Source organism: Trachypithecus francoisi, unplaced genomic scaffold (genome assembly GCF_009764315.1).
Source record: "Trachypithecus francoisi isolate TF-2019V2 unplaced genomic scaffold, Tfra_2.0 Lachesis_group8, whole genome shotgun sequence".
NCBI lineage: Eukaryota > Metazoa > Chordata > Mammalia > Primates > Cercopithecidae > Trachypithecus > Trachypithecus francoisi.
Window position 1 is genome coordinate 100,409,885 of NW_022681473.1, and position 24,156 is coordinate 100,434,040.

Here is a 24,156-nt window from a genome sequence, read left to right on the forward strand (position 1 = left end):
AATTGGATGTCCTTTGCCTTAAGATGACTGATTTGAAATTATCTTGGTAGGAATGCTCTATATTCTTTCTTCTATTCTTTCTTCTTTATATTCTCTAGTGCTTCTTAACTTGTAAATCATTAACATTTTTATTATATACCCTAAATGAGATTGAAAGATTTAAATAGCTATTTTCTCCAGAAAACATATCAATGATAAAGTGCCATGATTTAATATTTTCTTTAAAATCAGATCAGTAATGTTTTTAAACTTTAACATATTTCAGTACAATCCACATTTTTTACAGCATTCTTCCTCTAGGAGCATTGCCTATACTATTCACATGGCACTTAGCACACATTATCTCACTTTATTAATATGTTTATGTATGTATTTCTGTCAATTACAGGCTTTACTCCCATCTATGCTAAATCTTCGTATTCCTAGAATGCAGCACAAAGTAGGAACACTTCATAAATGTCTTTTCTGATCGATTTTTTTTAAAAAGGTACCTAGGGTGGCAGAAACAGCACCAAGTGCAATTCAAGAAACGAGTTCTGCCCCTGAGTTGTGGTTTGAAAACAAATGCTTTACTACCCTTGGGCATTGAGCTGAATTAGTTTCTAGGGCTTTCATGGCTCTGAGAAGTGAGTCTTCCAATGAGTGAGAATAAAACCTAGGTTATTACTAACTATTTATTCTCCTAGAAGTATTTTTCTAATCCTCTTGGAATTGAAATGATCAGTCAGCTTGTGCATTTATAGCAATTTTTGTGGCTTTCCCCTCTAGCTACTCTCCCTTACAATTATTCTACTCATTGCTCAAGAGTATGTCTCCACCACAGCAGGCTGGTGTTAGAAATCAAAATATATCTTAAATAAGACTAAAGACTGAGTATCCCTAATCCAAAAAATCTGAAAGTTGAAATGCTCCAAAATCTAAAACTTTTTTTTTTTTTTCAGATGGAGTCTCGCTTTGTCGTCCGGGCTGGAGTGCAGTGGCCGGTTCTCAGCTCACTGCAAGCTCCGCCTCCCGGGTTTACACCATTCTCCTGCCTCAGCCTCCGAATAGCTGGGACTACAGGCGCCCGCCACCTGGAGACGAGGTTTCACAGTGTTAGCCAGGATGGTCTCGATCTCCTGACCTCGTGATCCGCCCGTCTCGGCCTCCCAAAGTGCTGGGATTACAGGCTTGAGCCACTGCGCCCGGCCTAATCTAAAACTTTTTAAGCACCAACATGACATTCAAAGAAAATGCCCAGGGTCACGCATGGTGGCTCACGCCTGTAATCCCAATACTTTAGGAGGCCTAGGCAGGTGGATCACTTGAAGTCAGGAGGTCAAGACCAGTCTGGCCAACATGGCGAAACCCTCTCTCTACTAAAAATACAAATATTAGCTGGGCCTGGTGGAATACGCCTGTAATAACAGCTACTTGGGAGGCTCAGGCAGGAGAACAGCTTGAACCTGGAAGGCAGGGTTGCAGCGAGCCGAGATCATGCCACTGTACTTCAGCACGGATGACAGAGCAAGACTGTGTCTCTCAAAAAAAAAAGCTGAGATTTTGGATTTTCAGATTTGAAATGCTCAATAGGACAATGCAAACATCCCAAAATCGGAATACTTCTGTTCCCAAGCATTAAACAAGGGATATTCAATCTGTGTTGGCTATTTCCAACAGAACTGAATAGCTTGTTTTACCAATTGCAGGAAAGCAGGTTATTAAACAGAGCTTTTATAAATAGTGTAGGCTTCATGTTACCTCTGAGAGCTTGCTGCTTAGAGAGAAGAACATTTTATTCATGCAATACTTTTTTTTCTTGCTTTCTCCACTATTTGCTGAGTGAAAGTAGTATATCCTAAAGTTACTTAATATAAACCACATATTATAAATCCAGTGTATCCTTTCTATATACAGTAACACTTTGGTTATATATTGCCTAAGAAGTAAGTTCTTCCAAACATATTACCAAAAACAAACAAACAAAATAACATGTCTCTGTGTTGTGTATTTTCTAGTAGAATAAAATAAAACCTTTTTAGGAACTGAGTTCCAAAAAAGTTCATATAGTCAGAATAGCTTATATTACGTTAAATTACTTAAATGCCTTATTTATACAGCCATAAAGCATTGCATATTTTTGTTTAAATGCCATAATGTATTGGATATGTGTTTTCTGTTTATAGAGCCCATATATACAGTCATTTACAATTATTTAAGAATACATATGAAAAATATTTGCATGTTTAAAATAAAAAGCTAAGAAAAATATTTGCGTGTTTAAGAGTAACATCAGCACTATATTAAATGAATCTGTCTTCGTGAAACATGTTTATGAAGTGATTCTACTAAGTATTAATTTGGCAATTAAATACACAATTGTCCTATATAACAAATAAAGTATAAGAGTAGTAAAAAAAATACCACCATCTGACAACAGAGCAATAATAATTTTTAATCCATTCTCAAAAAGAAGCTTTTACCTTTCTGGGCTTTAATTGTCTGCTCTTCAATTTGCTTCAGACGTTCCATTAGCTCTTCCTTTTCACGTTCTATTCTTTCCTTTTCCTTTTCTGCTATTTCTCTTTTCTTCTTTTCATTCTCTAATTGTGCCCTTAAAAGGAATTGCAATTGCTGTTACAAACTAATAGAAATATTATTCATGTGATGGAATACTACTCTGCCATAAAAAGGAACAAAATAATGTCTTCTGCAGCAACTTGGATGAAAGTGAAGGCCATGATTCTAAGTGAAGTAACTCAGAACACACAAATACCATATGTTCTCACTTATAAAGTGGAAGCAAAGCTATGAGGATGCAAAGACAGAGTAATATAATCAACTTTGGGGACTTGAGAGGGAATGGTTGGGAGTGGGGTGAGGGACAAAAGACTACATATTGGGTATAGTGTACACTGCTCAAGTGACAGGTGCGCTAAAATCTCAGAATTCACCATGATAGAACCCATTCATGTAACCAAAAACCACCTACACTCCAAAAACTATTGAAATAAAATAGTAATAATTGGAAATATTATTCACGTGAACCCTAAGAACTAACTGAATCGACTAAGAAGAAATGACAGCATAAATATTTTAACAGAGTTTTCATTGTATTATACTTGTGTTCAAAATAGTATATATAGTTAAAAGTACAGGACTACAACATACATACACTCATGTATGTATATAATGTGCTGGGTTCCAATGTATTACTTATTGTGGGTTCACGATAAAGACCACTGAGACTATTTTTTAAAAATATTAAAAACTTAGACATTTAGGAACATCTTCAAAGGATGAGTTTACAAAACTGCTAGTAAAGTATAACTGTCAAATACATCCCTGTGTATAGAACATGCTTATATGGCACACTTTAGTGGGGGAAAAATTAGATTTTACCATTTGCATATGGGATGAACTCTGACAACAAATTAAATGTCAGCACCAAAAGAGTTAATCACACAGTTGCCATGCCCCCCAAAAATGCCATCTTTAGATTAACAGGAGCCCTCCACTGGGGAAATAATAAAGGACTGAAGGGAGCAAACAAAGGCATGTATCTTACAACAGGGAGGGCAACAATTTTCAATCATTAAAAACGAATTAATCCAAGTTAGTTTCTTGGGTAGTACCCATTTATGCCTAGATACAAGACGACAAATCAATGTCACTTCCTTTCACAATTCCATTAGAATGATAGTAGGTGGCTAATGATCTTAAAAAATATCATCAGAGCTCAGTAGGAAAAATGCCTTGATCATTTAGCGGCATCTGCCATGGGCCTGATGAGAGTGTTTCTTTTAAATAATACTGCCAAATTCATTCATCAAACATCTACCAAGAGACTACCATGGGTCAGAATCTATGTTGGGGGCCAAAAATATAAACAGAAATGAAAGTCACGTGGGGAAACTCTTATCAGACAATATTATTTACTTAGGTTGAATCAATATTCAAATCACTACTTTAATAACTTAAAAAATCAGTTATGATTCCATCTCTGAAACTTACCTGAGTATGCTTTAATGTTCCACAAAAAGACAGCATTGCCAGCTGCTGTCAATTCTGAATTTCAAGCACAAAACCCTGTAGTTTCTCAAGTTGTAGTCTCTGATAAACTTATCAGCAAAGTTTTGCTATCAAAGATTTCTCCCTTATTTATAAACCTAAATTTTAAAATTCCTGCAGCTCCTAGATACCCATTTGCCCCTAAAACAGAAAGAGAGCTCCCCTTTGGGGCAAACAAGTAGAGGTGTCACAAGTCAGCAAGAGGTCAGACACTGATGGTGACCTCTTAGTGCACCAAGTCAAAACATGAAGGGTCACCACACCTCACTGCTAGTTTAATGAATCCTCCCACCATTTAGGAATCTAGAGGGGCTGGGCATGGTGGTTCATGCCTAAGATCCCACCACATTGGGAGGCAAAGGTAGGAAGACTGCTTGAGGTTAGGAGTTCAAGACCAGGGCAACATAGCGAGACCTCATCTCTTCTAAAAATAAGAATAAAAAATTAGCCAGGCATGGTGGTGTGTACCCACAGTCCTGGTTACTCAGGAGGCAAAGATGGGAGGATCACTTGTGCCCAGGAGGTCAACGTTGCAGTGAGCTATGATCACGCCGCTGTGCTCCAGCCTGGCAGGCAACTGAGCACGACCCTGCCAAATAAAAAACAAAAAACTAGGGCCTGGTGGTCATTCATGCAAGGGAAGCTCCATCTCTGTTCTGGAGTTCCCTATGCCTATGAGGTACTTTCTCAACAGCAAGGAGGAAGAGCCAATAACTATTCCTAACCCCAGTACTTGGGCTCACTCTGCAGGACATTCACCTCTTTCTCTTCGTCCTATTTCAATTGATAAAGCATATACAGGCAAAGAGATTTAAGGAGTTACAAGCTTCCACACTTCTCGAAGACATGAGTTTAAGGGAAAGTTTGTGTTTCCCAATCTCTCCGGGCAAAAGAGAGGCCTGGTGGCCCCCACAGCGGCTGCTGACCTTTCTGTATTCTTCAGATAGCTAAAACATCAGGCTTTGTATGAAAGCTAAAGAAGCAAAAGCACAGTACTTTTCAAGTAATTGCTAGTATGGCCAAAAGCTATTCTTTTCCATGCCAGGTTGTCTGCCACCCTAGGATGTTGATTAGACTACCCAACCACTCCCCAGCCTCTATGCAAACACATCCAGTTCTGCCACAGTTCCCAAGCCAACTATCTTCCCCCTACTCCTTTCCCAAAGTCCCAAGACAATTCTCGAGGACTTAACACTGCAAACCAGATCTCAACCAGAAGGCTACCATCATATTCCACCAACTAAGAGCCTTTCAGATCCAGCTTTGGCATATATGGCCCTTTCTGGAGATGGATGTGCTGGTTTTATTTACCTTTTCCCTACTGATGTTTCACTTGTTCTTCAGGGATGGAGGTGAAGGAGATATGGAAGCACAAAAAGAGAATCAAGATAATCTGGCCACATGCAAGTTGGGATTGGGAGGGAGTGGTGAATGGTCTTCCTATTGAAAAATGCAGTATGTATGTAGCAGATACTTAACCTGATAATAATATTTAAAACATGTTGTAGTTTACTGTACTCTGTGAGGCTCGTATCTCACATTTTACAAGAATCCTACCCTGACTATAGCCATCTCCAGCCAACACTTCATTCAAATAATACAAATGCCTTCAACGCTTTACATTACTCAGTGATACCTAGTTTTTGTAGGTCTGTCTTGTCTCCTTTACGAAACAAGAAGATCTTGCTGCTCCCCCAAATGCTGTTCATTTGAGAGGACCTCACTGGCCCATAGGCACATCACAAATATTTTTATCTCTACATATTCGTCTATACTGGCTGCTTCTTCTGAACATCTCTCCCTCTCTCTAACCTTCAAGCCTTAGTCCCACTTTCCTCACAAAGTCTTTTGTGATTATTCTAACAATAGATGCGGATATTTTTATTTGGAGTTTGGGTTTGAAAACACTCATTTCAACGCAGTTGTTCTATTTCAAGGACATAAATAACATTAATAAACTATTATTCCTTGTATTAACATGCAAAAAATTACTTTAGGATACCTTACTTTTTAAAGATCAAGCGGGTTCAATTACATTTTTCTTCCGTGAATATTAAAAACATATCCAACTTAGTTTATAATAATATTAGGAATTACTATAATGTCTACTTTTTATTATATCGGGTACTTTGCTAAATGCCTGTATACCACTGTCATGCTTTCTTACGAAAACCCTTAAAGGTAAAAATATTATTTTCATATTAACAGCAAGGAAACACAGGCTCAAAATTACCTGTTTGATGAGTGTTAGGAGAGTAGTCAAACTCAGATTTATCTAGTTCCAAAGCCTGTGTTCTTTGTATGACACTAGCCAGCCTTGATGCAGAAACTCCCACAACTAACCTACAATTGGTGCCTGGGTATGTAACTCTAAACTGTAAACTTGGGGCTTTCAGTTTTTACATGTGGAAACAATTTTAGCCATACAAAAACGTGCAAAAATTATGAGTCATAATTCAATTAGGATGCAAATAATTTAAGAGCAAAGACTACATGTAATAACCACCCATCGTGTATAAGGTCATTTTCATTGCCAAAAAAACCCCAAAGTTATGAAAATTATAGGGAGTAAATATAGCCAAATATACCAAAGTATTGTAGGGTAAGAGGTCTCTTTGCTACTCTTTCCCAACTATTGTTCTTCCCCAAGAGAGTCTAGCAGCACAGGCAGCATACCTCTGAGCATTCTCCCAGGTATGTCTGCTGGCTACTTTGCCAGTGGGCTTAATCCAAATTGTTTCCACACATACAGTTGCCATTTCTCTCTCTCTGACCCATAAAGCAGGGAATAAATGACTCAGCATGTCATTTCTGAAAGACTGCCAATTCCTAGGTGACCAGAATAATGTACCTCCTAGGCTTTCAAACTGAATAAAAGTTACTGAATTGCAACTGAGTATAAAGCAGCCAATAAATGCTTACTAATGAAGAACGCTAACATTTATCCGGGCTATGGATTATCGTGCCAAAAAAGAACCTTAAGTCTTCCACTTCCATCTAAGCCTTAGAGTAACTAAAATATAGCACCATTACTAAATGATACTAAGTAAACTCACTACCTGTACTAGAAGCCACACAGTACTCCTCTATAAGCCATGAAATAGAGGACATATAAATATAGTAAGTTGAGAATGTAAATAACATACCAACATTATGAATGAGCAAAACAGTTAGGCATAATACAGAGTGATGAGTATGAGATACAGGAACTGTACAAAAAGTAATTCCTCATTTATCTCATGCTAGAAGACCTTAAAGAGACAGTGAAAGCTTTAAGATGATTTTTAAAAATTAAGTAGAAACTGGCTGGACGCGGTGGCTCCCGCCTGTAATCCCGGCACTATGGGAGGTCGAGGCAGGCAGATCACAAGGTCAGGAGTTCGAGACCAGTCTGACCAACATGGAGAAACCTTGTCTCTACTTAAAAAAAAAAAAAATTAAGTAGAAACTAAAAGAAGTCTTCCCTTTGACAGAGCAAATGCAAGGCTATGATGGATAAGAATTTACTGTATAGAAAGTAAAGCCCAATAAAGAGTATTTTTAAAAAGCATTTAAGATTAGAACCACAATGTAATGCTAAAGCACATGACCACAATAAAAAAGGACAGAGCCCATCAAAGTTAACAACCCAACTCATTACCTTTTTTTTTTTTTAAGAGAAAGGATCTTACTATGTTGCATGTTGCCTGTTGCCCCAACTGTCTTCAAACTCCTGTGCTCAAGCAATCCTCCTGCCTCAGCCTCCCAAGCAACTGGGACTACAGGCACATGCCACCATGCTCAGCTCACCAACTTAGTATCTTTAATAGTGGGATCAGTAATTACTGACAAGCTTCATACCCATATAAAAAATGTTTTGTTATGTGGTTAACTTCTCCAAGGCAGATAATTTGAGTTAATATTACAAAATAGGTAAAAATCAATAAAATCTCTTAATTACACATAACAGTTGTTGAATAAGAAAAAAAAAATCATTCAATATAAAACCTAAAAATATAGTAACAAAACGGTATCTAGCAGATGGCTTCCTTAATTACTAGATACAAAGTACCTTATATCCAATATTTAAAATATGTATGTTTAGGGCTCTTCAATTTGTTTTTAAGGACCTACTCTATTTCTAAAACTATCACGTTGTTCCATAAAGATTTTGTTTGGATGAGCGGAGGCAAGATGGTGCACTTCCGGGTTCTTCATCCCCCCCCCCCCAACTTTTCCCGCGCGCGCGAAAATGCAGCCGACGCCCGGGAAGGTGCAGACCAACTGGGCATGCGCCAGGTGACGTCAATCTGAAGAGACCAAGATTTACCTGGTCGCACCTGCGGAACGCCCCCGGACACGCCCGTGCCCCGCCTATCGCCCTCCCACTCCCAGAAAAGCCGCTGCGGACCAGTGCCACGCGCGGACTTCCCAGCTTCCCCACTGCGGTCGGGACTGCCGGAACTCCGTCCGAGGGCAGCATGGAGAACTCTGTGGGCCTCAGTTGCCGGAGGCCAACAGACCTCTCCTTACCCACCTTCTTCCCCTGAAGCTAGGTGACCAAAATAAACTTGCAGTTTTGCTCCTACCCTTGCCTAGTCGCTGGTTCCTTTGCGCCCGCTCTGGTGGTCTTAGAAAAACAAGTCAGTTGGTGCCGAACCGGGAGGAGACCCCTCCTCGGGGCCCCCAGGGCCTGGGGAGCCTCCTCCTCCTCCTCGCTCCACGCCACAGACGGACCAGGACCTGAGACCCGCTTCCCTCACTCTCACGGCCTCTCTGGGGTAAGTGCCCTTGTCTCCTCTTTACCTCCCTCGGCCAGAAATCCTGCGCAGGTCCGGGGTCCATTTGGAGCCACCAAGTGGCTCGGGAGACCCGTTCAGGACGGAGACGTCCGCCTGAAGGTAATCTCCACTTAGGCTTCAAGAGCCTCTCGTCTGTCTCTGCTGGTTCCAAAGGACGCTTTGAAGCCAGGCAGGGATCCATTCCCATGTCCATTGGGTCCATTGTTGTCGGTAAAGAGGAAACAAATGGGAAACCCCCAGTCCAAATTTCCAAAGAGCACTCCCTTGGGGTGCCTCCTAGCCAATTTAAAAACCTTACAGCTTGAACAAGACCTTAGGAGGAAGCGGTTAATTTTCCTTTCCACTGTGGCGTGGCCCCGATACAAACTAGACAATCAGTCTCAGTGGCCACCGGAGGGCACCCTAGATCGCAATGTTCTGACCGACCTCAGCAATTTCTGCCAGCGGTTAGGCAAGTGGTCTGAAATTACGTACATACAAGGCTTTTGGGCCTTACGCTCTCGTCCCGACCTGTGTAGCCGGTGCTCTTCGGCCAAGTTATGCTAGCCAAGGACGCCGGCTCACAGGAACCCGAAAAAGAGGAGTCTTCATTCCTTTCTGTTCAGCCGGAGGATCTAGGGTTTCCCTCACTTCCGCCCTATACTTCTCCTCCCTCCGCCCGGACTCCTCCTTCCTCTTCCTTACCTACTAGTAATCCACTCAGTCCCGTGCTTCCTTCGGGGCACCCAACTGGCTGTCTTGAGTCTCCTGTCTCTGCACACACCCGCTCTAAGTGCCCTGCTGATGCCTCCACTCCTGCCCCACACCCTCCTACAGTGTTAGCACCTTTGCGAGAGGTGGCTGGGGCGGAGGGGGTAGTCAGAGTACATGTCCCTTTTTCATTGGCCGATCTTTCCAAAATTGAAAAGCGTTTAGGGGATTTCTCAGCTAATCCCACCGTTTACATAAAGGAATTTAGGTATCTTTGTCAGGCTTATGACTTAACTTGGCATGACCTCCAGGTTATCCTAACCTCCACCCTAAACCCTGAGGAGCAAGAGCGCATCCTAGCGGCCGCCAGGCAGCACGCCAACCAACTACATTTAACTGATGCCACCATCCCACTAGGGGAGCAAGCAGTCCCCTCGGCAGACCCAGACTGGAACTACCAAGCAAACCAGCCTGGGCGCCGTAGGCGAGACATAATGGTTCAGTGTTTGTTGGCTGGTATGCAAACAGCCTCAAACAAAACTGTAAATTTTAACAAATTAAAAGAAATTATACAAAATCCAGAAGAAAATCCAGCCGCATTCTTAAATAGGCTGACTGAGGTTCTAACCCAATATACCCAGTTAGATCCGGCCTCCCCCACAGGGGCCACCATTTTGGCGTCTTATTTCATTTCTCAATCAGCTCCTGACATTCGTAAGAAACTTCAAAAGGTAGAGGATGGTCCTCAGGCACCAATACAAGATCTGGTTAAATTAGCCTTTAAGGTCTATAACTCCAGAGAGGAGACGGCTGAGGCAGTGCGACAGGCACGCCTCAAACAGAAGGCCCAGCTCCTAGCAGCGGCTTTACAGCCCAGTCGTAACCCCAGGCCAGAGAGTGCACACTCCGCAGACTCCAAGGCTACGAAAGGAGCCTGCTATAAGTGCGGCAAGGCAGGACACTATGCCAACAGGTGTCCGCAAGGTCCCCGAGCCCCAACGCAGCCTTGCTATAAGTGCAAGGCGTCAGGACATTGGGCCAATGAATGTCCTAAGCCTCGTCCACCAGCAACCCCCTGCCCTGCTTGCCAGCAGGGAGGACACTGGAAGTCTGATTGCCCCACCCTGAGAACAGGTGCTGCGTCTCCACGTGACCCCCTTTCCCAGGATCCTGGGAGCTCCTTCCAGCTCCTACATCTGGACGACAACGACGACTGAAGGTGCCGAGACTCGGGGACCCCCATCACCTCGCCGAGCCGCGGGTAACTCTCCTGGTAGCGGGTAAGACAATTAATTTTTTAATAGATAGCGGGGCTACCTATTCTGTTTTGCCGTCCTTCTCTGGACCTAGCCTTCCATCCGATATCTCTGTAGTAGGAGTAGATGGAAAGCCATCCACCCCACGAAAAACTCCACTCCTTAGTTGCTGCCTGGCCAACAACTACTTTGCGCACTCGTTCCTCATTATACCCTCATGCCCTACCCCCTTACTAGGCCGAGACATCCTAAGCACCTTAAAGGCCTCCATATACATTCCCACCAACTCATCCACTCCCCTTCAACCCCCTCATGACCTGTTGCTCATGCTTTGTGCAAGTGCACAGGCTCCTCCTATGTCGCCCCCACCCCCCACCTTCCCTATTTCTGTACACCCTCAAGTGTGGGACACTTCCACCCCGGTCATAGCTGCCCACCACCCACCAGTTCTCGTCAAGCTCAAAGATCCCACTCGTTTCCCAAACCGCCCCCAATTCTCTCTCTCTCCGACACATCTACAAGGTTTAAAGCCAATTATCACGCGACTACTTAGCCAACATATTCTTGTCCGCACACATTCCCCCTGTAACACTCCAATACTTCCAGTTAAAAAGGCAGACGGAACGTATAGGTTAGTACAGGATCTTAGGCTAGTCAATGAAGCCACCCGTCCCACGCACCCTGTAGTTCCCAACCCTTACACCCTTCTGTCCCATATCCCCACCAATTCTACTTATTTTACTGTGCTAGACCTTAAGGATGCTTTCTTTACTATACCCCTACACACAGACTGCCAGTTCCTTTTTGCTTTCACATGGGAGGACCCAGACACACATACCTCCACTCAACTGACGTGGACAGTCCTCCCACAAGGGTTCCGGGACAGCCCCCCATTTCTTTGGTCAGGCCTTAGCGAAAGACCTTGCCTCTTGCCCTCTCACAAAGAGCAAAGTTCTGCAGTATGTAGATGATCTCCTAATCTGTAGCCCTACCAAACAAGACTCTCTTCTAGACACTGCAACTCTCCTCAACCATTTAGGCTCATTAGGTTATAGAGTATCTGAACACAAGGCCCAAATTTCTTGCCAAACCGTCATATACTTAGGAATTGAAATCACCCCAACAACCCGGTCACTAACTACTGACCGCATGGCCCTAATACGTAACCTTCTTCCCCCTCAAGATGCAAAAGAAATTCAATCCTTCCTAGGTCTAATAGGTTTCTTCAGACATTGGATCCCCAATTTTGGAATCCTAGCCAAACCTTTACACGCTGCAGTTAAAGAAACCCCACATGGGCCTTTGTCCAACCCCAAGTTAATCTCGACTCATTTCACCCGCTTAAAAGCTTGCCTTCTCTCACAACCCACATCTCTCCCTCAGTCCTGGAGACCAAGTATACATAAAAGATATCCAAGCCAAAGACTTACAGCCCAGGTGGAAAGGCCCATACATTGTCCTCCTGTCTACACATACAGCCGCAAAACTCCTAGGACACACGCATTGGATTCATATCTCCCAGCTAAAGAGGGCCCCCACCGGGAACAATCAGTGGACATCAGTTCAACTTTCCCCCACTCGCCTCAAACTTACAAAACTTTCTTAACTAGTTCATGCTCCCTGACCCCTGGCGCTTAGCTCGCTTTCTCACCATCTTCTACATAAACCTATCAGACTTTCAATACATAACCCCAGATCCAGATCTACCTCCAGACAATAGTCCAGAGCAGTGGTTCTCCCATCTCCTAACCTTCATTGAACATCTCCAGTGGCAAGGGACACTCCGTGACTACACGGAAAATGAAGTCTCATTTTATACTTATATTGCTGTTTCACTCATTCACTCAGACCTTTGCTAGTCCGCCTACTGTATGGCAATTTTTTTCTCATCACTGAAACTTGGCCACAAGACAGCCGAACACACTCAGTAGTACATAGCTCTGCCAGTTGCCTTCCTTAAGGCTATCAAACTTCTCTCCACACAATAGAGACCTCTTTCTCATGGCTCGCACTTATCTGCCAAAGGCTAGACTTAACCTACACTGTGAATATAACCAATCTCTCCCACTGCTTCCTCTGTGAGGCTTTAGAAGGCCCCCACCTAGTGGCAGCCCCCTGCCCATGGCCTTCAACACAACTGGTCAAACATCCCACAATTCACTTACACTCCAGGCGCCACTATACCAGAAATCCAAACTGCCCAATCCTTCCTTTCCGTTATTCAACTCCAAATTCATCCTGAGGTAATCATGCTCAGGCACCCAATGGAGGCCACACAGCCCCCATTGAAGGCTATATCTCGTGCAACTGATCTCTCTCTAAAACTCTTAACCATACAGCCATTAACTGATCCCTCTATGTCCCCGTGTCCTTGGTCCTCAGTCTAACTTTATACAGCCAGGCAGAAGTAGCAGAGCTTTTCCAGCAACTTTCCATGCCACTACGCCACCCCCGTAAAAAAAAAAAACGGGCTGTTGTCCTCCCTCTAGTTATTGGAATCAGCTGAAAGCCTGGCCTCCCTGCAGCGCCGAACTACCTCAATAGCCTAAGTAGCTGCCCAAAACAGGCGAGCCCTAGACTTGCTTATAGCTGAAAAAGGAGGCACTTGTCTCTTCCTTGGAGAAGAGTGCTGCTATTATGTTAGCAAGTCAGGCCTAGTAGACACTAACATTCAAACCCTCAATAAAATAAAAAACTGAGATACAAAACCTTAACACCCCAACCTTGCCAGGACCTTCCTTCTGGGTTTTGCCCATATTCTGACAAATGCTTCCATACCTCGTTCCTATACTAATACTGTGTCTTATTTTATTTTTCATCCGTGCGTCCAAATGCCAACCATGGGCCCCGACCTTAACGACGCCCCTTAACAGCAGGAAGTAGCCAGACAGACCACGGCGCCCCTTTATCACTATTACCAATAAAAGGTTGGACTGTTTGGATGAGCGGAGGCAAGATGGTGCACTTCCGGGTTCTTCATCCCCCCCCCTCCAACTTTTCCCGCGCGCGCGAAAATGCAGCCGACGCCCGGGAAGGTGCAGACCAACTGGGCATGCGCCAGGTGACGTCAATCTGAAGAGACCAAGATTTACCTGGTCGCACCTGCGGAACGCCCCCGGACACGCCCGTGCCCCGCCTATCGCCCTCCCACTCCCAGAAAAGCCGCTGCGGACCAGTGCCACGCGCGGACTTCCCAGCTTCCCCACTGCGGTCGGGACTGCCGGAACTCCGTCCGAGGGCAGCATGGAGAACTCTGTGGGCCTCAGTTGCCGGAGGCCAACAGACCTCTCCTTACCCACCTTCTTCCCCTGAAGCTAGGTGACCAAAATAAACTTGCAGTTTTGCTCCTACCCTTGCCTAGTCGCTGGTTCCTTTGCGCCCGCTCTGGTGGTCTTAGAAAAACAAGTCAGATTTATGCAATACAGGTTAACTTTAGTTTGGCCTCTAAATTTTTTCAATAAAGCACAAAGTTGAAATTAATCTAAAACCAGATTTGGGAATAAATGTTACTGGACCCAGTAATCTGATTCCAGGGTTGATATGAATTTTATTCACTATCATTCAATTTTAAAAATTATCAATCTAATATATTTAACTGTTTCTTTTTTAAGTCTAAGAGAAACAGAGTTAAAAAGATTAGGGTCTTTGGCAGGGAGTACTGACGTTACCCTACTTGGCACAGTGACATTTCAGTTGTGTTCTACAATGTCACTGACATTGTTTCAAAGTTAAATATTCAGCACACTCTTACCCTGAAAAAATTAAGAAATACAAGTCACAAGTAAAACAATTTTGAAAATTTCAAACTACTATACCTAAAACAATGTCTATCAGTGAAAAGCAAGAAATGAGTCACAAAAAGCTATTTTCTCCAAGATATCTGTCAAAGATTTCTAACTTGAAAAGTATACATACTTGTGTTAAAGGATAGAGTGATAGTACTGTCTTTGAATTTTAATATAATGAAAATACTAAAAAATACAAATTTAAGGTACATTTAAAAAGCTGAGCAGTCTTAAATTTTAGATAGTTTACTCCGATCAATTAAAAGTGAAAGGTCAAAAACTCCATACCTTTCCAACTGCTTTTGATGTTTCTCCTCCCTAGCCTGAGCCTTCATCTGTTGAACTTCAATAGTATCAGGCTTCCTTCTTCGCATGTATAGTTCATGGTTTCCCATACATAAGGCCAAAATCCGCTTATTGATTCTCAGCCGAGGTGCATAAAAAACAAAATCCTAAACATAAAGTATTCTGAATTTAAAATCTTCCTGAAGGATACTGTCTCTCATAACAATCTGTACTAAATTTTAACATGAGGTATGAATTTTAATGTCATATTACATATAGTTTAGAAATCAAGAAATCATACAATTTCATAACTCCCAGTGTGTATGACATACTTTCACGTAACTGGTTCCTCACCTTTTCATATCCTACCAGTTTTGTAAAGAGGCTAATATTCTTATCCTTGCAATACATTAAATGTCATTTATTCCTTTTCGTTCTCCAAAGTAACTATGAGTACCTGTTCCTTATACGCTATTTGCCATTAATGTCTAAATTGGTTCTTCGTTCATGGCTGTAGAGCTTTTCTTAACCTAGAATTGGTTTTTTTTTGGTTTGTTTTTTTGAGACAGAATCTCACTGTCACCCAGGCTGGAGCGCAGTGGTGCAATCTCAGTGCACTCCAACCTCTGCCTCCGGGGTTCAAGCAATTCTCATGCCTCAGCCTCCCGAGTAGCTGGGACTACAGGCATGCGCCACTACATCTGGCTAATATTTGTATTTTCAGTAGAGATGAGGTTTTACCACGTTGGCCAGGCTGGTATCGAACTCCTCACCTCAGGCGATCTGCCACTCTCAAGCCTCCCAAAGTGCTGGGATTATGGGCCTGAACCATTGCACCCAGCCTGTTCTCCTTACTTTTATCTTTCCAATAACTAACAGGGTTAGGATACTAGAGTATATTTGACATTAGAGGAACTTTAAAAATCTATTTAAATAGGCCGGGCGCGGTGGCTCAAGCCTGTAATCCCAGCACTTTGGGAGGCCGAGACGGGCGGATCACGAGGTCAGGAGATCGAGACCATCCTGGCTAACATGGTGAAACCCCGTCTCTACTAAAAAATATTAAAAAAAAAAAACTAGCCGGGCGAGGTGGCGGGCGCCTGTAGTCCCAGCTACTCGGGAGGCTGAGGCAGGAGAATGGCATAAACCCGGGAGGCAGAGCTTGCAGTGAAGTGAGATCCGGCCATTGCACTCCAGCCTGGGCGACAGAGCGAGACTCTGTCTCAAAAAAAAAAAAAAAAAATCTATTTAAATAAAAAGATTTCTTAAGTTAAAAGTTTCAAGATACAAAAATACAAAGTTCATAAAGCAAAAATGTATAAACGAAGTTAATTTAGAACAGGGCTACCTCTACTAAATTCTAGTCACCAATGAAGAAATGCTTTAAAACTGCTTCTTAGGAATCGTGATGTTTTCATTAGCCTAATAAATATTGCCCATTTATAACTGAATCTCAAATAAAATAAAATTCTAATATTTACATCTTACTTTAAAAAATTAAAGCTTTGAATTTTTATTAACATATATTATTTCGTCACTGGGAAAGCCGACCTATGGAAAGAGAGTGTTCCTCAGAAGCATTTTAATAAATGAACACTGTTATTCTTCAAGTGATATCATGGGCAAGTAGCAGATGCTAAACAGTTAATACACAAAACATTAAAGAAATTACTTACAGGTGCCTTTTTGTCGATTGGCTTTATAACAAATTTTTTGTCATTAAATGAAATATTTCTGATTTCACTCCAGGGAAAACCAATTTTAGGTGTTAACCTTAAAAAATGAGAGCATCTACTTAATTAAAGGCAGGAAACAATGAATAAAATTCCTGTTTAGGACCTAAACTGTCTGAATGACCAATCTTAAGAGTTCCAGATTTTCAAAATGTATTAACTAATTCATAACTACTGTCGACCTTATCTTTTAAGGGGAAAATTGATAAATCACATAAAACAAATAACTGTCCAAAGATTTCATAAAGGTGTCATGAACCTTAAAAGTAGTATATTTTCCTAAAATTATCTTAAAAAACTACCTGGTGACCCGAATGTAGAACTGAGACTCTCGGGGTTTGAACTAGCTGTTCGGTTTTTATTCTGTTTGGATTCAAGCTACAACTACAGTTTAAACATGTGTAAGAAGGGGGCAGAAAAAAAAAAAAAAGGCCTTTATACCTTCTCATGTGAATTATGGGCAAGTTACTGAAAGAAAAAAAAAAAAAAAAAGTACTTCCTTCCTGTGTTTAATTTGAAAATGTCTGGATATTCATGAATATACTAAAAATATTTAATTTTCAGTATATTTGAAAGAATCTTATGGTATATAAATTATATCTCAACTTAAAAATTTTAAACACTCACATACATAAATATTTGCATAAAGGGTAGAGATGGCATTTAAACTCTTGAGACTATACATAGCAGCTGCCTCCTTTTTACCACTCTACACACAAAGACATAGGGAATCATATTGGAATAAGTGATTTTATTTCTGCCTTTTCATGTATTTTACTGTTTCAGACTACCCACCAAACGCATCACTATTGTCCTACTGTCCTAATAACTAAGACTGAGAAATGATTTCGACACCCATACTAGCCAGAAGACATCTTTTAGCCAGGCTTCTGACAACACGGCATGAATTTTTACCTATTTATATTCCTTTTAGTTCTCAAGCAGAATAGGTATTGCAGCACAGCAAAGTCTTTACTACGTAAAACATTCTTTACTCAATATGCATGTGTTATACTGCCCTCTCGTGGCCCCTGATATAAGTCAAAGTAAGCTGCTTAAAACGAAGACTGCAGGAATGCAACATAGTATTTTAGATAACACTATGCTACATTTATATGCTACTTTGAAAAATTCTAAAGCAATTGCCTCATATAATTCTCACAACAATCTTGTGAGGTAAGCCTGGAAGCTAATACAAGAACATTTTTAACATTTAAAAAAAACTGCTCCAATATGTGCCTGAACAACCACCACCAAAAAAATGAAGAAGCCAGGCACAGTGGCTCGTGCCTGTAATCTCAGCACTGGAGAAGGCAGAGGCGGGAGGATTGCTAGAGGCCAGGGGTTCAAGACCAGCCTGGGCAACATAGCAAGATCCCATTCTCTAAAACAAAAAAGAAAGATTCAGTTCACAAAAATTAGTCTTGAAGTCATTTTTCCTTTTCAAAAATTTCTCTTCTGAATGACATAACATTCTAACTTGCTTTGTAATAAAAACATGAGAAGATATTAGGGTAAAAATAGTAAAATGCTCTTGTTTGGAATAACATATGCTTTGAAAGTAGTATTTTATTAGATATCTGTAATAATAAAAACTAAAATTCTGGAGCCAACCTAGAAAAAAGAATAATGCCTCAGGAAAAGGTATTAATTACTGGCATACACTTGGATGCTTATGTGGTATGGTAAATAAATTAAAGTCTAAGACAACTGTAGTTTTAATCCTGAAAAGAGTCTGATGTATTTTATATTGCATGTGCATGTGTATAATATACTGTCTCTATATAGTATTTACCCATGTACTTATATAGTACATACATAATATGTATATGTAAATGTTATATATAATATTGATGAATTATATGCATATAATAAAAAATATTTGGTAAATTTCAAGATATAATTACAGTGTTCAATATGCATAATACAGGGATATTCTATTGTATTAATGTCCAAACATATTCAAAACAATTCCTATATATAAATGTTCAAAAAAATCCTCTAAGATATAACAGACATATTTATTGAATTCATTCTCTCATTGCTCCTGATTTCTTATGTATGTTCAATTTCAACCTATTTGTCAAGCATAATAGCATTTTACAGAATTATTTCTCATCTGTCGAGAGAGCAAATTTTAATAAAGTTACTAGACATAACTGACAAGAGCTAAAGCAGCACAATACAATTAAAAGCAAATCATCTCATTTGATAAATACACTGAAAAGTAAAACTCAGAAACTGCAAGGTGATAAGAAAATGGAGATAAAATATCTACAAGTCTATGTAGCATTAACTAACCTTTTAGTTTACAAATAGTAGTAAGGGTAATCAAGAGAAGAAACTACTCTGAAAAACAAGACATAAGATTAAAGTCATTTAGACCACTAACAATGACTAGTTCACTACGCAACTAATTTACTTACTTGTCATCATGCTCATAAATATTCAGACCCAAAGCATCAACACCTAGCCACAATTCAGTTCCCTTTTTATTTTTTATTTCAAAATAGTTGACTCCATACATTTCTAGATCTTGTGCAATCTTCAGGTATTCCATCATAGAATCCTCCCTGGTGAAATAAAACTAAATGTAATATATTTAAGTAGGAGCATATCAAACTAAAGTTGCAAAAATACCTGGAATTAAAAATTAGTACTTTACAAAAGTCAAATACTCTTTTGCAAATAATGTAATAATAATGAATGTAATGACATGAAATTAATTTGAGGGGGAAAAAAAAACCCATAGAAAATAGCTACCCATATACCTTAACATTCCTCTATGTTCTTCATGCCAGTTCTGTATTCTTTCTTCCCACTGTTCTTTTGTTAGTTTATGTTGTTCCAATACACTAAAAGGACAAAAAAAAAACCCCATTATAATGACTTTATGATTCAAAAGCATACACTTAGTAGAGAATCCTTTCAGTAACTTGACTGTGGTAGTTGTCAGACAAATTAACAAACATGACGAAATTGCATAGAACTAAATTACATACACACACAAATAAGTGCAGGTAAAACTGATGCAATCTGAATAAAGTGGCTAGATTGTATCAATGTCAGTATCTTGTTCGTAATATTGTACTGTAGTTACACAAGATGTTACTATCAGGGAAGGCTGGGAGAAGGTTACTAGGGATCTCTCTTAAAACTGCATCAGAATAATCAGTAATTATCTCAAAGTTAAAAGTTTCCAGGATCCTTAAATTCTCTGGAATAATACTTGCTCCAAAAAGTGATTATAAAGATAGCTTATAGCAATCCAAATATTTCAAAGGAATAAAACATTAAATAAAAAAATGGCTCATTGATAACAGAAAAAGTAAAGACCAGACTGAAAACCAGAATTCTTGGGCCCTAATTCTTCCTTTATGTATTTACTTTTTTGCTACTAATTTTGTTGTTTTAGGTAGGTAATACTTTCAATTAAAAAGTAGAGTAAAAAGTCATACTCCAGTCCAATACTCCCCAAATAACTTGTTTTTGTATCCTTCCAGTGTTCTTAATTCAAACGTGAGCAAACACAAACATTCTTTTTTTTTCTTTTTTTTCGAGATGGAGTCTCACTCTGTTGCCCAGGCACAATCTCAGCTCACTGCAACCTGTTTCCTGGGTTCAAGTGATTCTCCTGTCTCAGCTTCCCAAGTAGCTGGGATTACAGGCGTGCGCCACGATGCTCTCAGCCTCCCGTGTAGCTGGGATTACAGGTGTGCGCCATGATGCCTGGCTAATTTTTCTCTTTTTTTGGTATTTTTAGTAGAGACAGGGTTTCGCCAAGTTAGCCAGGTTGGTCTTGAATTCCTGACCTCAAGTGATCCACCTGCCTTGGCCTCCCAAAGTGCTGGGATTACAGGTGTGAGCCACCATGCCCAGTCAAATACAAACATTATATTCCACTACTATTTTAACACCAAATCAGCAAAGTCAACATGCTTATAAGTTACCTACTATGCACACTACAGATTATGATTTCTATTCTCTTTGGCTCATATGATAATTATTCACCTTTATTTACCACATCCTATTTTACTGACAGCAGAAGCTCTGGTGTTAAAATATTACTTTTTTACTACAAATCTTGCATGAAATCTGGGGATTTCTTGGCAGTATAAAGGAATGATAAAATCTCCCCCTGGACAAGTTACACACTACTTAGAGTACATTGCTTACTGGGGTCTGGGACATACTATTATGTTCTTATTATACTCTGCTCCTTTCTCTAGGCATCTTTTCCAAGCTCTTGCTTTTGGGGAGAAGAGTTTTATCTCCTTCTTAGAGCTTAGGTTTCTAGTTTCTCATCTTTCTTGCTGTCTGGCCTCTGGGCTTGCAGAGAGGCATGCAATCAGCCTCAGAGACATAACCCAGTGCAGTCGATTGCTTACCACAATTATATGCCCAATGCCAGTACTAAAGAGGGCCTCAAACATTTGTAGAGTGAATAAATGAATTAAAATAATCAATTTTTCCCAATCCCTAGTTTTTCTTTTTCAGAGACAACTTTCCTTTATGCGCTGTCCGTTACACACTAACCTCAGTTTCCATACTTGACATTCACTGCCCCCAATCTACCACTATCTGGCTCAAACACTCAAAACTCTATGGAAACTGTTCTTTTTCTTTTTCCAAGACAGAGTTTCGTTCTTGCTGCTTAGGCTGGAGTACAATGGCATGATCTCAGCTCACTGCAACCTCCATCTCCTGGGTTCAAGTGCTTCTCCTGCCTCAACCTCCCGAGTAGCTGGGATTACAAGCATGTGCCACCACGCCCAGTTAATTTTGTATTTTTAGTAGAGACGGGGTTTCTCCATGTTGGTCAGGCTGGTCTCGAACTCCCAGCCTCAGGTAATCCACCTGCCTTGGCCTCCCAAAGTGCTGAGATTACAAGCGTGAGCCACCACACCGGCTGGAAACTGCTCTTTCTAAGGTCACTACCAACCTCCTTATTCCAACAGATACTTCAGTTCTCCTCATACTTGACCTCGTGGTACTATTTGGCAGTGCTGACTGTTCTCTCCATAAAAGTATTCTTTTTCCTTGGCTTCCATGACATAATACTCTTCTGGTATTACTCTTGTTTTCTGAGACGGAGTCTTGCTCTATCACCCAGGCTGGAGTGCAGTGGCGCCATCTTGGTTCATTGCAACCTCCACCTCCCAGGTTCCAGTGATTCTCATGTCTCAGATTGCCGAGCAGCTGGGATTATAAGCATGTGCCACTGCACCCAGCCATCTTCTAGTATTGTTCTTGAATCTCTGGCCATTTTGTCTCAGTACAGTTGTCCCTCCATATCCATAAAGGATTGGTTTCAGGATTCCCTGTGGATACCAAAAACTGTGGATGCTCAAGTCCCTGATATAAAATGGTGTAATATTTGCATATAACCTATGCACATTCTCTTGTATACTTTCAATCATCTCTAGGCTAATAATACCTAATATACTACAAATTCTATGTATTGTTATCCTGTATTTTTAAAATTTTGTACTTTTTCATTGCTGTGTTATTTTATTTTTTCAAATATTTTCAATCTGTGGTTGGTTGACTCCGTGAATGCAGAACCCAAACACAAAAGCTGAGGTCCAACAAAGTCTGTTCCAGGTCTTTTTCTCATTTTGCATGTACTTGCAGGTTGATCTCTTTCATTCTCATGGGCTAATTACCATCTATTCACTGATTATTCCCAAAACTGTATCTACAGACCAAGACTGTTCTAAAAGGTCTGGACCCGTGTATGCAAATACTAATATCTCTCTCGGATATACTGTACATGTTTAAAACTCAAAAGGTTCAAAACTGAATTTATCTTCCCCCTCAAATGTATTTTTTTCTCTCATTTTGATAAACGTATTACCAACTATCCAGCTGCCCAGGTCAGAAACCCGGTATGTAAAAATTTATGTATATCTAGCTCTTTTTTTTTTTTTGAGACGGAGTCTCGCTCTGTCGCCCAGGCTGGAGTGCAGCGGCGCAATCTCGGCTCACTGCAAGCTCCGCCTGCCGGGTTCACGCCATTCTCCTGCCTCAGCCTCCTGAGTAGCTGGGACTACATGCGCCCGCCACCACACCCGCTAATTTTTTGTATTTTTAGCAGAGACAGAGTTTCACCGTGTTAGCCAGGATGGTCTCGATCTCCTAACCTGGTGATCCACCCCCCTCGGCCTCCCAAAGTACTGGGATGACAGGAGTGAGCCACTGCGCCCAGCCCTATCTAGCTCTTTTCAAAGGGAAGCAATACTATCTGGTGAAGCTAATTATCTATATACCACGAGAGCTAAACTTTTCTATAGTAAGAACAGATTGTTCATTTGGGTTTTTCAATACAAGAAATCAGAATGTGTCAGAATCACTAAATTATTTTATTTGATTTGCCATCACCAAATAACCTAATTACTCATTTCCTCCCCAGGTTGTACTTTTAAGATACTAAGAAAAAGTGTGCTATATATACCACACTGGAATAAACCAATCACTGTGAAAATATTCTCTCTGTTCTAAACAGAAAAAAAAAAATGGTATTCTAACTTTATGACTAAGTCTCATTTAAGATTAGATTGCTTGAATTAGTCCTTCATGGAATATCAACTCTGAAAGAACAACTGACCTACAAAATTAAGGAACGAATCTTGAAGTGGGAATTTGCACTAGCAACCACAAGCAATCTTATCTAAAGCATTTAGCCACCTTCCTTCTTTCTAAACAGAGTGGGTTAGAGCACACATGTATTTAAAATAAACTGTGCTTGAGTGTGACTGTAGTGTTTAAAAGATTTTTTTAATCACATGAGTTATGAAATGTAAGCCAATTACTTCATCTGCTGTCCAACCAAACAACAATCTGGCTTAACAATGAAAGATTGACACTGTACTTGTTTAGATAAACCATTCTTATTCTTTAACATTGAAAATTTTTTTAAAGTAATTCTGATTATAAAGCAAAAGGTAATCCTTATATGAAATGAAATTCCACCATAATAGTCTGATTATTCAATTCAGTACTTTAAATCTAAGACGAAGGATGTTACGTTAGAATAACATTCAAAACCAGAAGAATATAAACAGATTATCAAATATCTCATATTCCTGACTCTCTTGGTGAACAACTTAACATAATTCTATCCTCTTCCACGGTGACTACTATTGCTAGAAAATTAAAGGGCAGAACACTGTAACATTTAATAACTAAATTTTGGCAGGGCATGGTGGCTCACGCCTATAAGCCCAGCACTTTGAGAGGCCAAGGCGGGTGGATCACTTGAGGTCAGGAGTTTGAGACCAGCCTGGCCAACATGGTGAAACCCCGTCTCTACTAAAAATACAAAAATGAGCTGGGCGTGGCGGCAGACGCCTGTAACCCCAGCTACTAGGGAGGCTGAGGCAGGAGAATCACTTGAACCTGAGAGGCGGACTCCAATCTCAGTGAGCTCAGATTGCACCACTGCACTCCAGCCTGGGTGACAGAGTGAGGCTCCATCTCAGGGGACAAAAAAAAAAAGTCAGGGAATGCTATGAAGAAAACACAGCCTGCCACTTACTCTCACTTATTAAGCACCTGCCTGTGTTAGAATTTGTAC

At 40.7% G+C, this 24,156-nt stretch overlaps 1 protein-coding gene across 4 annotated transcripts in view; it reads right to left on the reverse strand.

Moving 5' to 3' along the window:
• Positions 1-24,156, reverse strand: part of RDX (radixin) — a 102,050-nt gene that overhangs the window by 42,943 nt on the left and 34,951 nt on the right. For all 4 annotated transcript variants that reach the window (XM_033204414.1, XM_033204412.1, XM_033204415.1 and 1 more), the window contains 5 exons: positions 19,352-19,435; positions 19,007-19,153; positions 16,524-16,620; positions 14,851-15,014; positions 2,463-2,593 (listed from right to left, as the gene is read on the reverse strand). In XM_033204414.1, coding sequence (XP_033060305.1) covers positions 2,463-2,593; positions 14,851-15,014; positions 16,524-16,620; positions 19,007-19,153; positions 19,352-19,435 — 623 coding nt within the window. The remainder of the gene's footprint in view (positions 1-2,462; positions 2,594-14,850; positions 15,015-16,523; positions 16,621-19,006; positions 19,154-19,351; positions 19,436-24,156) is intronic.